The sequence below is a fragment of the Rattus norvegicus genome, chromosome 3 (assembly GCF_036323735.1).
Source record: "Rattus norvegicus strain BN/NHsdMcwi chromosome 3, GRCr8, whole genome shotgun sequence".
NCBI lineage: Eukaryota > Metazoa > Chordata > Mammalia > Rodentia > Muridae > Rattus > Rattus norvegicus.
The window spans coordinates 36,130,995-36,146,037 of NC_086021.1; the positions used below are offsets into that span (position 1 = coordinate 36,130,995).

General features: G+C 48.9%; 2 protein-coding genes across 3 annotated transcripts in view; one reads left to right on the forward strand and one right to left on the reverse strand.

Annotated features, from left to right (window-relative positions):
• Slc25a25 (solute carrier family 25 member 25) overlaps positions 1-8,818 on the reverse strand; it is a 33,365-nt gene extending 24,547 nt beyond the window's left edge. For both annotated transcript variants that reach the window (XM_006233932.5, XM_006233931.4), the window contains exon 1: positions 8,561-8,818. In XM_006233932.5, coding sequence (XP_006233994.1) covers positions 8,561-8,818 — 258 coding nt within the window. The remainder of the gene's footprint in view (positions 1-8,560) is intronic.
• Positions 7,988-14,420, forward strand: Naif1 (nuclear apoptosis inducing factor 1). The gene is made up of 2 exons (NM_001399580.1): positions 7,988-10,448; positions 12,273-14,420. Exons 1-2 carry the CDS (start codon positions 9,938-9,940, stop codon positions 12,743-12,745), a joined length of 984 nt encoding a protein of 327 aa, NP_001386509.1. The 5' UTR covers positions 7,988-9,937; the 3' UTR covers positions 12,746-14,420.
• Positions 14,421-15,043: the final 623 nt, after the last annotated feature.

Sequence of the window (15,043 nt, forward strand, 5' to 3'; positions counted from 1 at the left end):
CGCGGAGATTCTGTCTCAAAAATCAGCAAACAGCAAGGACAAGTCCACCCAGAGACTGCCTTCTACAGACAGCAGAGCTGGTAAGGGAAGTTGGAAGAATTCTAAGAATGACTGGTTTGAACGAGACAGCTCTTGGAAACAATTAGAAATAGACGTAATTATGGAACAATTTGCTTCTAATCCTATTTTTTCCTTTTTCTATAGGTTAAAGATGAAGAAACTCTAGTACACAGCAAACAACTATAATGTGAAAGACAAATGAGAAAATAGCAACCGTGTCCCAGCGTGTTACTATGGAGTGCTACAGGAATCTGCTTCCAGCACCTCTGTAGAACCCTGGAGAAGCCATTTAACCTCTCCGTAAGCACAGTGTGGAGGCTGAACTACACACCTGAATGCATCCTAGATCTAATATCCTATGGGTTCAAAGTCCACCAGAAGGAAGGTAACATTCCCAGCAGGCACAGATTGTTGGGAACAACTATAATTTCAATGCTTGGTGGGGTGGAGACAGAAGCCTGGACTACATAATGAGACCACTAAATACATACATACATGTGTGCATACATGTATGCATGCATACATACAATGAGATGGTAGTCGTGGCAGCACAAGCCTTTTATCTCAGCGCTCCAGAGGCAGAGGCAGGCAAATCTGAGTTCAAGGCCAACCTGGTCTACAAAGTAAGTTCCAAGACAGCCAGGGCTATACACAGACTCCCCCTCCCCCAATCAACAACAACAACAACAACATCTAAATGGCTGTCTACAAATAAATATACATGACACGAACCAAAAGCCAAAAGCAGTGTTTTGTTGTGTAGAGATGAGCAAAGGGCCAACAGGATGATTCGAGTGTGTCACACAACTGATCTAACTCCTCCCTTGGGCTAGGGGTGTGGCTCAGTGAAAGAACATTGGCCTAGCATGGGCAAGACCCAAGGTTTGATCCCCAGCAAGGAACAAAACCAGAATGGAACTAACTGTTCCTCTACTGTTTTCACCACTGGCAATTCACTTGCTTCAGAACGTTCTCAAGAAAGTAGGGTTTGGGTCTCAGTCAGAACACTAACTCTGCAGGCGGAGGGAAGCTGGAGGAAGTTAAGCCAAGTTAAGTCTGGGAGATCAAAGAAATGTCCTAGCTTATGTTTTAAAACAATCGATGGGGCTGGAGAGATGGCTCAGTGGTTAAGAGCACTGACTGCGGGGCTGGGGATTTAGCTCAGTGGTAGAGCGCTTACCTAGGAAGTGCAAGGCCCTGGGTTCAGTCCCCAGCTCCGGAAAAAAAGAACAAAAAAAAAAAAAAAAAAGCACTGACTGCTCTTCCAGAGGTCCTGAGTTCAATTCCCAGCAACCACATGGTGGCTCACAACCGTCTGTAATGGGATCCGATGCCCTCTTCTGGTGTGTCTGAAGAGAGCAACAGAGTACTCACATACATAAAATAAATAAATCTTAAAAAAAAAAAAAAATCAGGGCTGGGGATTTAGCTCAGTGGCAGAGCGCTTACCTAGGAAGCGCAAGGCCCTGGGTTTGGTCCCCAGCTCCGGAAAAAAGAAAAAAAGAACCAAAAAAAAAAAAAAAAAAATCGATGGGAGGCAAGCTACCTGGTATATAGCAGACTCAATATGGAGGCACACGCCTACAGTTCCTGCTGCTTGAGACTAAGGACAATTGCCTAGGCTACAGAATAATTTAAAGGCCAGTCTGGGCAACTTAGAACCCACTCTGACAACCCCTCTTCTAACCTCTACAGGCACCAGATACACGATGCACATACATACACACATGTATTCAAGCAAACATTCACACAGGAAATAAAAAAGTCTGAAAAAAATCATAATTTTTAATATAAACAAAACAAAACCTGGAGGCTAGCAGTGGTGCACACAACTTTACTCGAAGCACTCAGGAGGCAGAGGCAGGCAGCCTCTAAGTTCCAGGCCAGCCTGGTCTTCAGAGCCAGTTAGTTCCAGGCCAGTCAGGGCTACAAGAAACCCTGTTTAGAAAAAGTTAGAGGGCAGTAGAGGATCCCTGTTTCCCCAAACACATGGTGGTGAGGATTTAATACTTGTTGCCATGTTCCAATGTCTCTTCTTTCTATCACATCATGTAGCAATAAAACTATTCCACGGGGGCTGGAGAGATGGCTCAGTGGTTAAGAGCACTGACTGCTCTTCCACAGGTCCTGAGTTCAATTCCCAGCAACCACATGTTGGCTCACAACCATCTGTAATGGGATCTGACGCCCTCTTCTGGTGTGCATGAAGACAGCTACAGTGTACTCGTAAAATAAATAAACCTTATAAAAAACAAAAAACCAAAACTATTCCACGAAGTAGACCACTTAAGGCAAGGCCAGGAACAAACGTGGTGTTCAAAACCTTGAGACTTGCTGTGTAAGGCAGGACATTTCTTTGGTCTCAGAGACTTCTTATCATGGCAGACAACAGGTGTCACAGCATGACTCATTTGCAAGCTTCCTAGTGGTCAGAAAGAAATGGGAGCACAGTGTGTCTGGGTGAAGAGACAAAACCTGACTGCTATTTTGACACAAACTAGAGTCACCTGGGAAGAGGGGACTTCAAATTGAGCCAGAACCCCCCCCCCCCCAGCCCCTCAGGCCAGGGCCTTGCGCTTGCTAGGCAAGTGCTCTACCGCTGAGCTAAATCCCCAACCCCGAGGGCTTTTTCTTAATTGCTAATTTATATAGGCAGGGACAGTCCACCGTGGGCAGTGCCATCTCTAGGCAGGTGGGCCTGGGCTGCATAAAAAAAAAAGTGGGTGAGCAAGCCACAGGAAGAAGGCCAGCAAGCTTCCGTGGTCTCTGCTTCAGGTCTTGCCTCTAGGTTCCTGACCCGACGTCCAGAACTGTACCGTGAAAGCAAAAACCAAATAAATCTTTCCTTCCCCCAAGTTGGTTTCAGTCAGCATTTTCACAGCAACAGAAAGCAACTGGAACAACAACAAAAATCCACATTATTAAAGGTAGTCAAAATCTGGGGGAAAAAATTGTATATAATATACATATACACACACATATAAACATATACACATATATGTGTGTGTATATACATATATGTGTATGTATGTGTACACACACACACACACACACACACACACACACACACACACCCCTCCACTCCCCCACCTCCCTGCTGCTGGTTCCTCAGGCCGATGCAGGTTGCTGCTGGATTGCTAGTTGGAGATAAAATTGCCCCTAGGAACTTGATGCCCCTAATCAGCAGAAGCAGTCTAAAGAGATCCATATCCCTTTGCCTCTAACCTTCTTTCTCAACTCCCTCGGGTTGCGAGGGTTGGAAGGGATTGGGGTGGAGAAGAGTAGTAGGTAAAAGAACCCAGTAAAGTAGCTTACCAGTATGGCTACAGCAGTCATGTGTTACCTGAGAACATTTGATCACTCAGGAAACCTGACCACCCTTCCTTCCACATTTCTGTCTCTCCTTCGGATTAGGACACCTGTAATCTATTTTCTATCCCTGTGGATACCCCTATTCTGGATGTCACGTAGACAGGCCATAAAATATATATCCTTCTGTGACTGGCTCCTTTTGCCTTTGCTGAGTCTTGGCAAATACTCACTCCTGGGAAGCCACACAGTGTATGTAAGGTGTACCATGTGAGCTGTGAGGCTAGTACCTCCAGCCTTTAGCAGGAACAGCAGAGATATGGGACGATAATGGCAAGTTTCCAAATTGCCTGTGTGTGCTGGGGGCAGAGGTCAACAAGGTCTTAACATTATACAGCCCGAGCTGGTTTTTAAACTTGCAATCTTCCCGCCTCCTAAATCCCGGGGTTACAGACTTACACCACCATGCCTGATGGCTTTCAAATCATCATTAATGTCTTTTTAGTCAGTGTTCAAAATAATGGGTTTCATTTTGGCTTTTCTTTTCCTCTTGGTTTTCAGGGCTTCTTCATTTAACCTGGAACTCATTCGGTCTCACCTGCCTCTGCCTCCTGAGTGCTGGGATAAAAGACATACTCACAGCACCACTGCCCGGCTCATTTTAACATTTTCCTAGAAGGGTACTGGTTTCTGGATTCCTAAAGAGCTCCTGTGTGGCTGGTCTTCTGTTCTGGAAGGCCTGTCAGCACATGAGTAGCTGATACAAGACAACTAGTCTCAGATAACAAAGAACTAACACGATCCAGGTTGTAAGTTGGATGGTGACCGTCCTTGAAGGAGGATGCCACAGGAGAATCCTACCTCAGGTGGAGAGCTGGACAGTAACCGCTTGCCCTTGGTGGTCAGTGACTCTTTCACATCCAGTTCTTGGGAGGCAGAGGCAGTTAGATGTTTGTGAGTTCAAGGTCAGCCTGGTCTGCACAGTGAGTTCCATCACAGCCATGGCCTCAGAGAATAACCATGTCTTGAAAGAAAAAGAAAAGGAAAAAAAACCCACAAAAACAAAAACAAACTAGTTCTAATGGGAAATGGTTAAAGTCTATGCACTTAGTGTAATGAGATCAGCTTTACAGTAACACAGTTCTGTCCACTGACTTTACCCACGGCTCTATTTAGCTGGACCGTAAATGAATTCCAGCAGACGCTCTGTTTGCTTCATTCCCATGTGGTTTCTGGGAGAGTTCAACAATCAGTGACTCTCTGAACATCAAAGGGCTGCATCTTCGAGGCCCCACTCAGACAGAGGAGAGAGTAGTCCTACTCATGACAGCTTTGGGGGGTATTATTTTGGAGGCAAGGGCTCGACTGCACTTCAGGCTAGCCTTTTCCATTAGCCTCCCCAGTGCCACTATGCCCAGTTTCAAATATTTATCCACTTTTCAAATTGGCCCCATGATCGTGAATTTGAGCCAAGAGCCAATTTGACAACAATTTGGCACAATTGATTTAATAACTATATTGTCTACTATTTTCCAATGGGCCATTACATTGTTCCCAATGATGTCTATCCCCTCCCCAAAACAAAGGCTCTTCCTCAGCTGGCATAAAGCTCACACCTGTAACCCTAGCACTCTGAGGCTGAGGCAGGAGAATAAAGACAAATTCCAAGCCAGTCGGAGCTGTAAGAGACCCTGTCTCAACCTAAAGGAGATTTTAGGGGGATTAGAGATGGATCTCAATGGGAGAGTGTAGCCTAACAGGCACAAAGTCCTGGACCAGGTACTGTGGCACATACCTGGGATCGCAGCACTCAAGAGCTAGAAGGGTCAGAATTTCTAAGGTTAGTCTTGGCAACTTAGCAAATTCAAGCCCAGCCTGGGCTGGGTGAGATCCTTTCTCAGAAAATAAGTTATCTTTTCTATAGTCAAGACTAACTCTGTCTGGTTTTAGCCAACGTGAAAAAGGTAAGAAGTTTAGGAATGCTGTCTGGTTGAGTAATACCAGCTCAACACTAACAGTCATTTGATGATTTCAAGTCAACAGAGACTACCTCATGTGTATATGGCTCAGGTCAAGGAAAACACCAGGGCAGGGTGGGCTCTTATTCCTTGACCGGACAACTGGGATGGCCTTAAAGCTATACTTTAGAAGCAACATGTGTGGTTCTGAAAGGGCTGGGGATGTGGCTCAATGGAATACCCCTTGTTTAGACCCTGGGTTTGACCTTGCCAGCACAAAAGAGGGGGACATCTCATCTTTCTCAAGCTCTCCCCCAAAGCCAGGTGTGGATCTCACTTCGTTAGTTAAAGATGAGTTGAGTGTGCCTTGCAGTATTTGGCAAGCTGGGGTTGAACTCCTGGACTCAAATCATCTTCCTGCCCCAGCCAGGCTACAGCTACAGGCACATCCCACTACTAAAGACATCACCCTTTTGGATGTTTTTTCCCTTCCCTTGTAAAATGATGTAAAATCATGTTACTGTCATGTTTGTTTTTGTAGGATTCAAACTGTGCGCCTAGCTCTCTAGATCAGCAAACTTAACACAGCATCTGGAATGTTCTCCTACATGAAACCCTTGCCCACGTGAGAGCCCACAAGTCTAACTAGAAAACACAACTGCTTATGGGTAACACACACTGCTTCTTCCTCTGCTCGGCTGCCAAGTCTGAACCTATGTTTTACAACATAGATTTTGTTTGGTCACATGAAAATGCCCAAAATAGTCAATGCTATAATTAGCCCAAGCTGAGTCTCATCTCCTAAAGTCACTACCGGTGTCGTCATCTTTTATTCCCTTCCTTTTGTCCCCCGTCAGGCTTCCTCCTCAAATGCCCCTTACAAAGAAAACCTCCCTGGCTGACTGCCATGGACTTCTCTGCCCATTTCCATTTTAAGTAATTTTTCTGTCTCAGGCTCTTCCAGAACAAAGGCAGAAGAAGGCAAAACTTGCCGATTTATTTTTAAAGAAAACTTCACTTCAAGCTGTTATAAGCTAACAAGAGGCTTTCTGCAGTCACATGACTCCAGTACACTGCATCTGCTGATAAGGGCTCACAGAGGATTCCTGTGAAAACCTCCACCTCAGACCAGTTTCCCATGAGCCACAGGAAGCAGCTTCCAACTGTACAGTGTTTGTCAAGGCATGTCCCACAGCAGGCACCCCTTTCTACCCAGGGGGCGCCCCCAAGTCCTTTGGCTCTTACCAGTTATGTAAAAACAGCAGCGCTGCCTCTGTCTTGAGGCAGCTAATAGTAATGGATTCAACAGGAAGTGGTGGGGTGTGTATGTGCGTGCCTTCCCCCCCCCCTGCTGTTTTGAGACAGGGTTTCTCTATGTAGCTTTGGCTGTATGGGAACTACTCCTCATATAGACCAGGCTGGTGGCTTCGTTGAACTCATAGAGATCTCCCTGACTCTGCCTCCTGGGTGCTGGGATTAAAGTTCACTGGCACCACCACCTAGCTAAAACTAACGTTTAAAAAAAAAAGGGGGGGGGGTTGGGGATTTAGCTCAGTGGTAGAGTGCTTGCCTAGGAAGCGCAAGGCCCTGGCTTCGGTCCCCAGCTCCGAAAAAAAAAAAAAAGAACCAAAAAAAAAAAAAAAAAGAAAACCTGGTAAGGTGGCAGTGAATTATGCCAGTTTGTTACTTAGGTGGCCACGTAAAGTGTCATGTACAAGAAAATCTTGGATCAGCACCCAAGGTGTTTAACCTACTTAGGATCAGCGTAGAAGTCCAAGGACAGCACTGAGTGAAGCAGAATCCTTGGGGTAAGCCCAAGAGATTTAGAGATAAGGTTTTTCTCTGTAGCCAGGTTGGCCTTGAACTCACAATTCTCCTAGCTTAAAAACAAAACCAAAAAAAAATCTTTTGTTTTTGTTTTTGTTTTTTTTTTGTTCTTTTTTCTTTGTTCCTAGGTAAGTGCTCTACCACTGAGCTAAATCCCCAGCCCCCCAGGTTTTCTTTATATTTGGCTAGGAAATTCATAATTACTGTCTATACAAATGAACCGAACACCAACTTTGGCCACAAACTGTTTACCAGGCAAACTGCTCATTAGAACCACCCCAGATTGTATGACAGGCCAGGCCAGAATAATGAAATACTAGGTAAAGGGAAGTCACAGTTAAAGTCAAACTGAAAAATCAACAGTGAAACTGAAAGGGAAGAAAAAGCCACTGCTCAGGGCTTCTGGTGCAGAAAAGACAGGACTTGTTTCTTATAGACCCACAGATGGCCATTTCTCTGCCCCTGTCTCCCAGTCTAGGCCCACTCCTTTCCAGCCAACTATATCCTTAGAAGTATCTCACTTTCACTTTTTGGAAAAAAGTTCCAGTTGAGCTGTGGTGACACACACCTTTAATCCCAGCCCTCCAGAGACAAGAGGCAGGTGGATCTCTGATCTGGAGGCCAGCCTGGTCTACAGAGTGAGTTCCAGAACTACACAAAGAAACATTGTCTAGGAAAAAAAAAACAAACCACCAAACAAACAAACAAACAAAAAGGGAATCTTTCTTCACATTCTTTAATGTATCTGCACTCCAACTGAGCAAAGAGATCACGACCCAGTGTTCTGAAACAGCAGTAGGGGGCTGGGCCTAAGCCAGGAGAAAGAACTGTTCAGTCCTCATCACCCACATCTACACAGATCTGCCTAGAACCTCAGTTCCCATTTTTTCTTCCCCAACACCCACATGTCTCTGCGAGCAACCAGATTTGGGGCCTCGGTGGCATGGAAACGAGTGAAGAGGGGGGGGCTGGGGTGCCAATGAGAATGGATGGATAGGAGTCGGTGTAGGGGGAGGGGGAGCACCAACTTGGCCTTGAGGTCCGAAAGGCAATCTTGAGATCTGTCCTTCTACCTTGAGGGAAGCAGAAGAAGGGGCTTTCTGTCCGTCAAAGAGACCCAAGGATGTCCACCTGTAGCCATGACGAGCCTGTCCCCGGCCCGAACACCCACCTGAGGAGCCACACACTCAACACGGTGTGAATTCCCTTTCCATCTGTCAGTCGGGGGACACAATCCCCGAACACCCGGGCTGCTGCTCAGCTCCAGCAGTGTCCATCGAAACCTGACAGGCTCCAGAAAGTTGCCCGAGAAGTCCTGCCATCCTGACCCGTCCCCTCGGCGTGGGTCTACTCTCCCGGACCTCCGGGATCCTCCCCGCCCGCGCGGACGGCGCACGCAGACTTACCCGGAGCTCGCCCTCCGTGCGGTGCAGTCCCAGGCGCCGCAGCCCCACCGCCAGGTCGTTGACACACAGGCCGCCGTCGCGGTTGACGTCGAGTGTTTGGAAGAGGCTCCACAGGCGCAGTTGGTGGTCCGGGCCGCCACAGACGGCGCCGCCACACGGGTCCCCTACAGAAGCCGGCGACGAGGCGGACGACGAGGCGGTGGCGGTGGCGTCCGGCGGCGGGGAGGCCACGCAGCGGCACAACACACTGCTCACCATCGGGCGCGAAGCGGGGGCGCCGGACGCGGGGCTGAAGGCGGCAGGAGGGCGACCCGAGCGCGGAAGCACGCCGGCACTCCTGAGACAGCAAGCGCGGGCTCCGAGAAGCCGGCAGACTGGAGGGAGGGGCCGCTTCCGGGAGCCCCGCCCCGCGGCGCGCGGAGGCACTGACCGCGCCCTCTGGCGCACTGCCCACCAATCACAGGCCGGGATGTCGGCTTCGGGATCAATGAGGGGGCGGGGCCACTGTGCCAGCTGGAAGTCGATTCAAACTGAGGGAGTCGGGGATTGGCTGAAGTTGGGTAATAGGCAAGCAGAAAGCCCTGTGTCCAATTCCTATTCAGAAGCTCTATTTAGACTGCGGAATGAGGCTGGGAGGGGCGTTTGTGTACGAAGAGATCGTAGCTATCTGTGGAAATGAAATGGGTATGAGGGCAACTGTGGGCTGAAGTTAGAAGACACAAAGCACCATTGAATAAAATGAAAATTTAATGGGCTAACGACTCAAGACCGAAAACACGAATCAAAATCAGGAGGCTAAGCTTCTAGTAGTCTCCTAAACTACCAATAAAACAGCTGAATTTCACAACGTAATAGTCGCGATACCAACAACTGAACGACAGTCTGATTTTCCAATGGAAGTGACTAATGTCCATGTGGGAGGACACCCTGAAGCGACAGACATGTCTTTAGACCAATGACCAGGCCAGTTCTAGAAAAGAGGTGTGTCCTCTGAGAGGAATGGCAGGCCTGGAGAGCCAGTGATCGGCGAGACATTTGAGCCACGCCAAGCCTGGAGGGCGGGGTCTCTCAGGGATGTGCCGAGGGGCGGGAAGAAGGGAAGTGGGCGGATCTCCGCACACCCCAGCGGAAGAGGCAGATTCAGGAAGCCATTACGCAGCTGGCTGGCGGCGGTCGGGCCGGTCAGGGCTGGGCCCTACGCACTTTGCGTAGCGAGGGGGGTTACTTAAGGCCTGGTACTTGGCCTTGAACAAGCCCTGCCTTGTCCCCCTAAAGGGGGTGGGGGTGAGAGAGAGGCGAGGCTGAAAAAGAAGAGAAGAGAAATTGGGGCTGTTAAGGGCATTATAATTTCTTTAAAAGGAGAGGAAAGGGGAGGCTATGGCTGTCCCAGCCAAGAAGAGGAAGATGAACTTTTCAGAGAGGGAAGTGGAGATCATCGTGGAGGAACTGGAACTGAAGAAGCACCTGCTGGTGAACCACTTCAATGCTGGGGTCCCTCTGGCTGCTAAGAGTGCGGCCTGGCATGGCATCCTGAGAAGGGTCAACGCTGTGGCCACCTGCCGTAGGGAGCTGCCCGAAGTCAAGAAGAAGTGGTCCGACCTCAAGACCGAGGTCCGTCGCAAGGTTGCCCAAGTCCGAGCTGCTGTAGAAGGTGGCGAGGCTCCAGGGCCCACAGAAGAAGATGGAGCTGGTGGACCTGGGACAGGCGGTGGCAGTGGTGGCAATGGCACAGCCATAGCTCCTGTACTGCTGACCCCAATGCAACAGAGAATCTGCAACCTGTTGGGTGAGGCCACCATCATCAGCCTACCCAGTACCACAGAGATCCATCCCGTGGCCCTCGGACCCACGGCCACTACAGCCGCAGCCACGGTCACCCTGACACAGAGTGAGTGAGCTCTCCTGCTCAGTTCAGCTGCATACATGGGACGGGCCAGCAAGTGCTGGGACAGCTTGGGGCAAATTGGCTGCCAAGGGTCAAAAGTCAGATAGCGATCTTGGAAAGACCTTGAGGCCTTCCAAGAACTCCCCAGACTGAAATGATCGTGTTCTTTTAGGGTCTTCCTCAGCATGTGGATAGTTGGATGTCCATGACTTCCACATGCTGACCTATGTAGTGTTGAAGACAGAGACTAACTGTAGACCTACAGGACTCAGGACCTCATATTAATAGGCAGTCGGGATATACTCACTGAATGACTGACTGACTAGGACTAATACTGCCCAAGTGAGACATCCATTGTGCACAAAGACGTACTGTGTTTTCGGTATACAAACACACACCAGGCAGCATCGTGATTCCTGTTCACCAAGCAATTTATGCTGGGCACCAGAAATACCAAAGTATTTAACATTCCCTAGCGGCTAGACGGGTAGCTCAGTGGTAAAGTCCTTGCTTAGCACTGCAAAAAAAAAAAAAAAAAAAAAAAAAAAAAACTAAATGTATAGGCCAATTCTGTTTTACTAGGGCAGATGAGGTTTATTGATGAATAGCTTTACTATGAAATGGGAAAACCCAAGGACTCACAAGAGGAAAGGGATTTCCCGGTGTGTGGGGAACACATGGTTGACGGCACTGAGAAATAGGGGAAATAGGAAGTGGGGGTACATGCTAGTAACTCTAGCATTCAAGAGGTGGACCCCTAGGGCTCAGTAGCCAGCGAGCCTCACTTAGAGAGTTCTAGGCCAGTAGAGGGACTCTGTTTTAAAAAAGGAAAAGGTGTGAATAGCACCTGAGGAATGACTCCTGAGGGTGTCTTTTAATCCCTCTCCGTATGTATACAAACACACATGTGTGCACACATGTGTACCAGCATATACATGGACATATATACACAGTTTTTAAAAAGATAAACAAGATTGACACCTCCCACATACATGAAGGCCAGAACAAGAAGGTCCCTTCAGAGGTTCTCTTCCATGAGTGCTGACAGAACTATCTGGTTGGGTTTTGTGTTTGAGATAAGGATGTGTGCCCACAACTCTGAATTCTGCTTAGTCATGATGGGATTTGAACTGGATCAACCAGACTCTCAATGGTGTGCTCTGAGACCAGAAGGGGATGAAAAACACTGGTCTAAGTCAGGTACTGTTCTGGAACAATATCTGCAAGGATGCTCAGGTATCTTAAGGACCAATGTGATTAAGGAGACAGGGAGACATTTTTCTGGACATGCGAGCTGCTCTGGTCCTCGTTCTTCTTTGATTGGTCACACAGGCTGGCCAGAATTGGCTCAAAGCAGGACAGAGAAGTGGTTCTGTTGTCCTCTCTGAAACTAAAGAGGACAGTGTCCACCTCTTGTCATTTGGAGGATTCATTGAGCTAATCAGTATGGAATGGTGCGCAAATCTCCCAGTGTGGCATTCTGTATCAGGATTAGGATTTGCTGTTCTAATGCCGCCATTCTTGTTGGCATCTCTGCATTTGTCAGAGCCAGTAGAGTAAAATCCTAAAACCCTATTGGAGAAGTATCTTGTGGTGGAACATATGCTTAGCATACACAAAGCCCTGGGTTCTATCCCAGCCTTCAGGGACAAAGAGAGCGGAACCTCTCAGATTCTGTGTTTTTATGTGAATACAGCAAGGGGGGGCGGTGAATTCCCTCTGACCCCTGCTGCACGGGGTTTAATGGCCCCCTCCCCAGGTTGCAGAGTCAGCAACATTCCTTCCAAAAGATGACCCACATCTGCTTTTGCTCTTTCTTCCCGGCAGTCCCCACTGAGACCACCTACCACACACTGGAGGAGGGAGTGGTGGAGTACTGCACAGCTGAAGCCCCTCAGCCCCTGCCGACAGAGGCCCCAGTTGAGATGATAGCCCAGCCTGCAGAGACCTCCGTCAAACCACAGGCACTCAAGAGCCGTATTGCCCTCAATTCGGCCAAGCTGATCCAGGAGCAGCGGGTCACCAACCTACACATAAAAGAGATCGCCCAGCACCTGGAGCAGCAGAACGACCTGCTACAGATGATCCGGCGTTCTCAGGAGGTGCAGGCCTGTGCCCAGGAGCGGCAGGCCCAGGCCATGGAGGGCACCCAGGCAGCCCTGAGTGTTCTCATCCAGGTCCTACGGCCCATGATTAAAGATTTCCGACGCTACCTACAGAGTAACACTCCCAACCCAGCCTCAGCCCCTGACCCTGGACAGGTGGCCCAGAACGGGCAGCCAGACAGCATCATCCAGTGAGGGCAGGGGTCAAACCGGTACTCTGCTTGTGATTGAAGGAGACGTCTGTGGAATTTTAAGTGGTTTCTGTGGGCAACTTGAAGTGGGCCGTGTGGATAGCTCCCTCTTGGATAGGTACGTGGGGTTTGTTAGTCTGAGAAACATGAAGGAGACTAGGAAAAGGAATTTGCTGGGTTCCTCGAACCCAGTATATCTTAGTTCAACCCCTGGAGATGCCTTGCTGAGAAGATTTTAGCTGGGAGCCATGTATGCTGGCAATGGAACATGGGTTGACATGGTCTAAGGCTTGAGACATCACCCACACTCAGTTTAAGACAACTTTAAAGACAGACTGGTTCTCGCTGGGGCTACGTCTCAGCACACGATCGTCAGTCAGCGAGCTGCCCCACCTCAGGTGCACCATCCTGAGTGCCATCCTGCCAGGGTCGCTGGCAGAAATGCAATAACACCCTAAGAAGAATGTCTCCCAACACCACTGGGAAGTCCCGGTCCTTTCTCCCTCTCACTGTGCCTCCGTTCTCAGGGGACTCTTGACTGCTGTATGCCGCAACCACCCAGGCACAGCCCAGCTCTTGGATATGCCCCGAGACACATGCAGCCGGCCTGGCTCAGGAATGCTGCTGTGTGTTGTGGGTTGGCCACGCTCTAGTCTTCCACGGCCTCTCTGGGTAGCTGTTCTGTAGTTTGCCCCATCCCCAGACTTCAACACAGGTGGGCTTCCGGTGCTGTCAGTGTTAGAAGGCAAACGCCTGTGGAATCCTGTTTCCTGCTGCAGTGTACTTGAGATGAACCTCTAGTTTTTATTTTGTTATTTTTTTTTTCCTTTAGAAAGCTCACTTCCTAGCCAGTCATATTTATTCTAAAGATGAACCCTTTCTGGGAGGGCTTCAAGCTCTGTGGCCACCCTTCTTTCTCCTCCACTGGACCACATGTCCAAAATACAGTGCACATAGATCCCTGGCCCACCCAGTACTCGTCTCCCTTACTCAGTGCCTGGAGCCCTGAAGATGCCCCCGCCCCCCTCTGGCTGAGTGAGTCCAAAGCAAGGACAACGGTCCCTGAATGTAAGAGGTGGGAGATAGCAAGTGGACACTTTGAACCTTGTGCTCTAGCAGGACATAGCCCCAGAGGGCTGAAGCACGTGTTGCCTGGCTTTCTACCTTCTCTCTGAGACACTTACAAGAGACTCTGCCAGGCAAGGTTTATTTGGATCACTTTCAGACTTGAGGCCTCAGTCTCCCACGTTACTACCCCCATTCGCCATGTTGCTGCCACATCTGGGACACTCATGATTACAACTCAAAGTTCCAGATCTTAGCCAGGCAAAGAGCCCAAGTTGCCTTTCCAGGCATGCGCACATAGAGATGCTCAGCTCCACCGAGGTCTCAGGAAGAGGTCCCCTGGAAACAGTGAGGTGGCTACCCACTGTCCCCTTCTCCAAGGAGGCATGTGTAATGCTAGCTACTGAGAGATGGAAGGAGGTGGGGCCCCAGCAGGGTTGCTACGGGAGCCTCCTAAGGATTTGTGACCTAGTTTGGTTCTCTGGGGTTGGAAATCTGAGCCAATGTTGTATCTGTTCCATTTGTGCATAAAGAGGAAGCCTAGATTACTTAAGCTAACTTGTTCTTCCCAGGTCACAACTTTAAATTAAAGAAATTTCCCTTTTTTATACACACTCCTCTTGTCATTATTGATCACACATAGCCCCCAGGCTAAATCTGCCCGGCCATTTTGTTGTTATTTTTTTCCTGAGCCAGGGACTCACTCTGTCTCCCTAACTGGCCTTGTGATGGCTAAAGTTGTTTTTAAGTTTAAATTGCTATGCTTACAAGATCTATAAAACAAAAGCCCCCCCGCCCCAGTACAGATAACTCCTTGGGGTGGTGGGGGCTGTTGTTCACATAATAAGACAGGTGTTTTCACTCCTGTCAGCAAGCTTGGTTGCTCCAACTGCACAGAATGTATTTGATCGCACGTAGGTGGAAAGCAGGTCGGCAGGAAGTAAGTTAGGATGTATGCTTGCCCTACTTGGGTGTAGGTGTAAGTATGTAGCCTTGTGGGTTGTGACTTGATAAGCTCCTGTCTGTTCAGTGCCATACTCTGAGATTCCCAGCTATGGACCACTGGTCAGTGCCCCTCATCCTGGCCAATATTTAATCAAGCTTGTGCTTCAAGCTGGCTCAAAAATTATGGCAGTGGTCTTAGTCTCACTCCATGGGATCAGGATTTTCTGGAGACCCCAGCAAGACCAGACCACCCATCAAAATGCTTCACTCTGGAACTCCAGGGCTGAAGGGA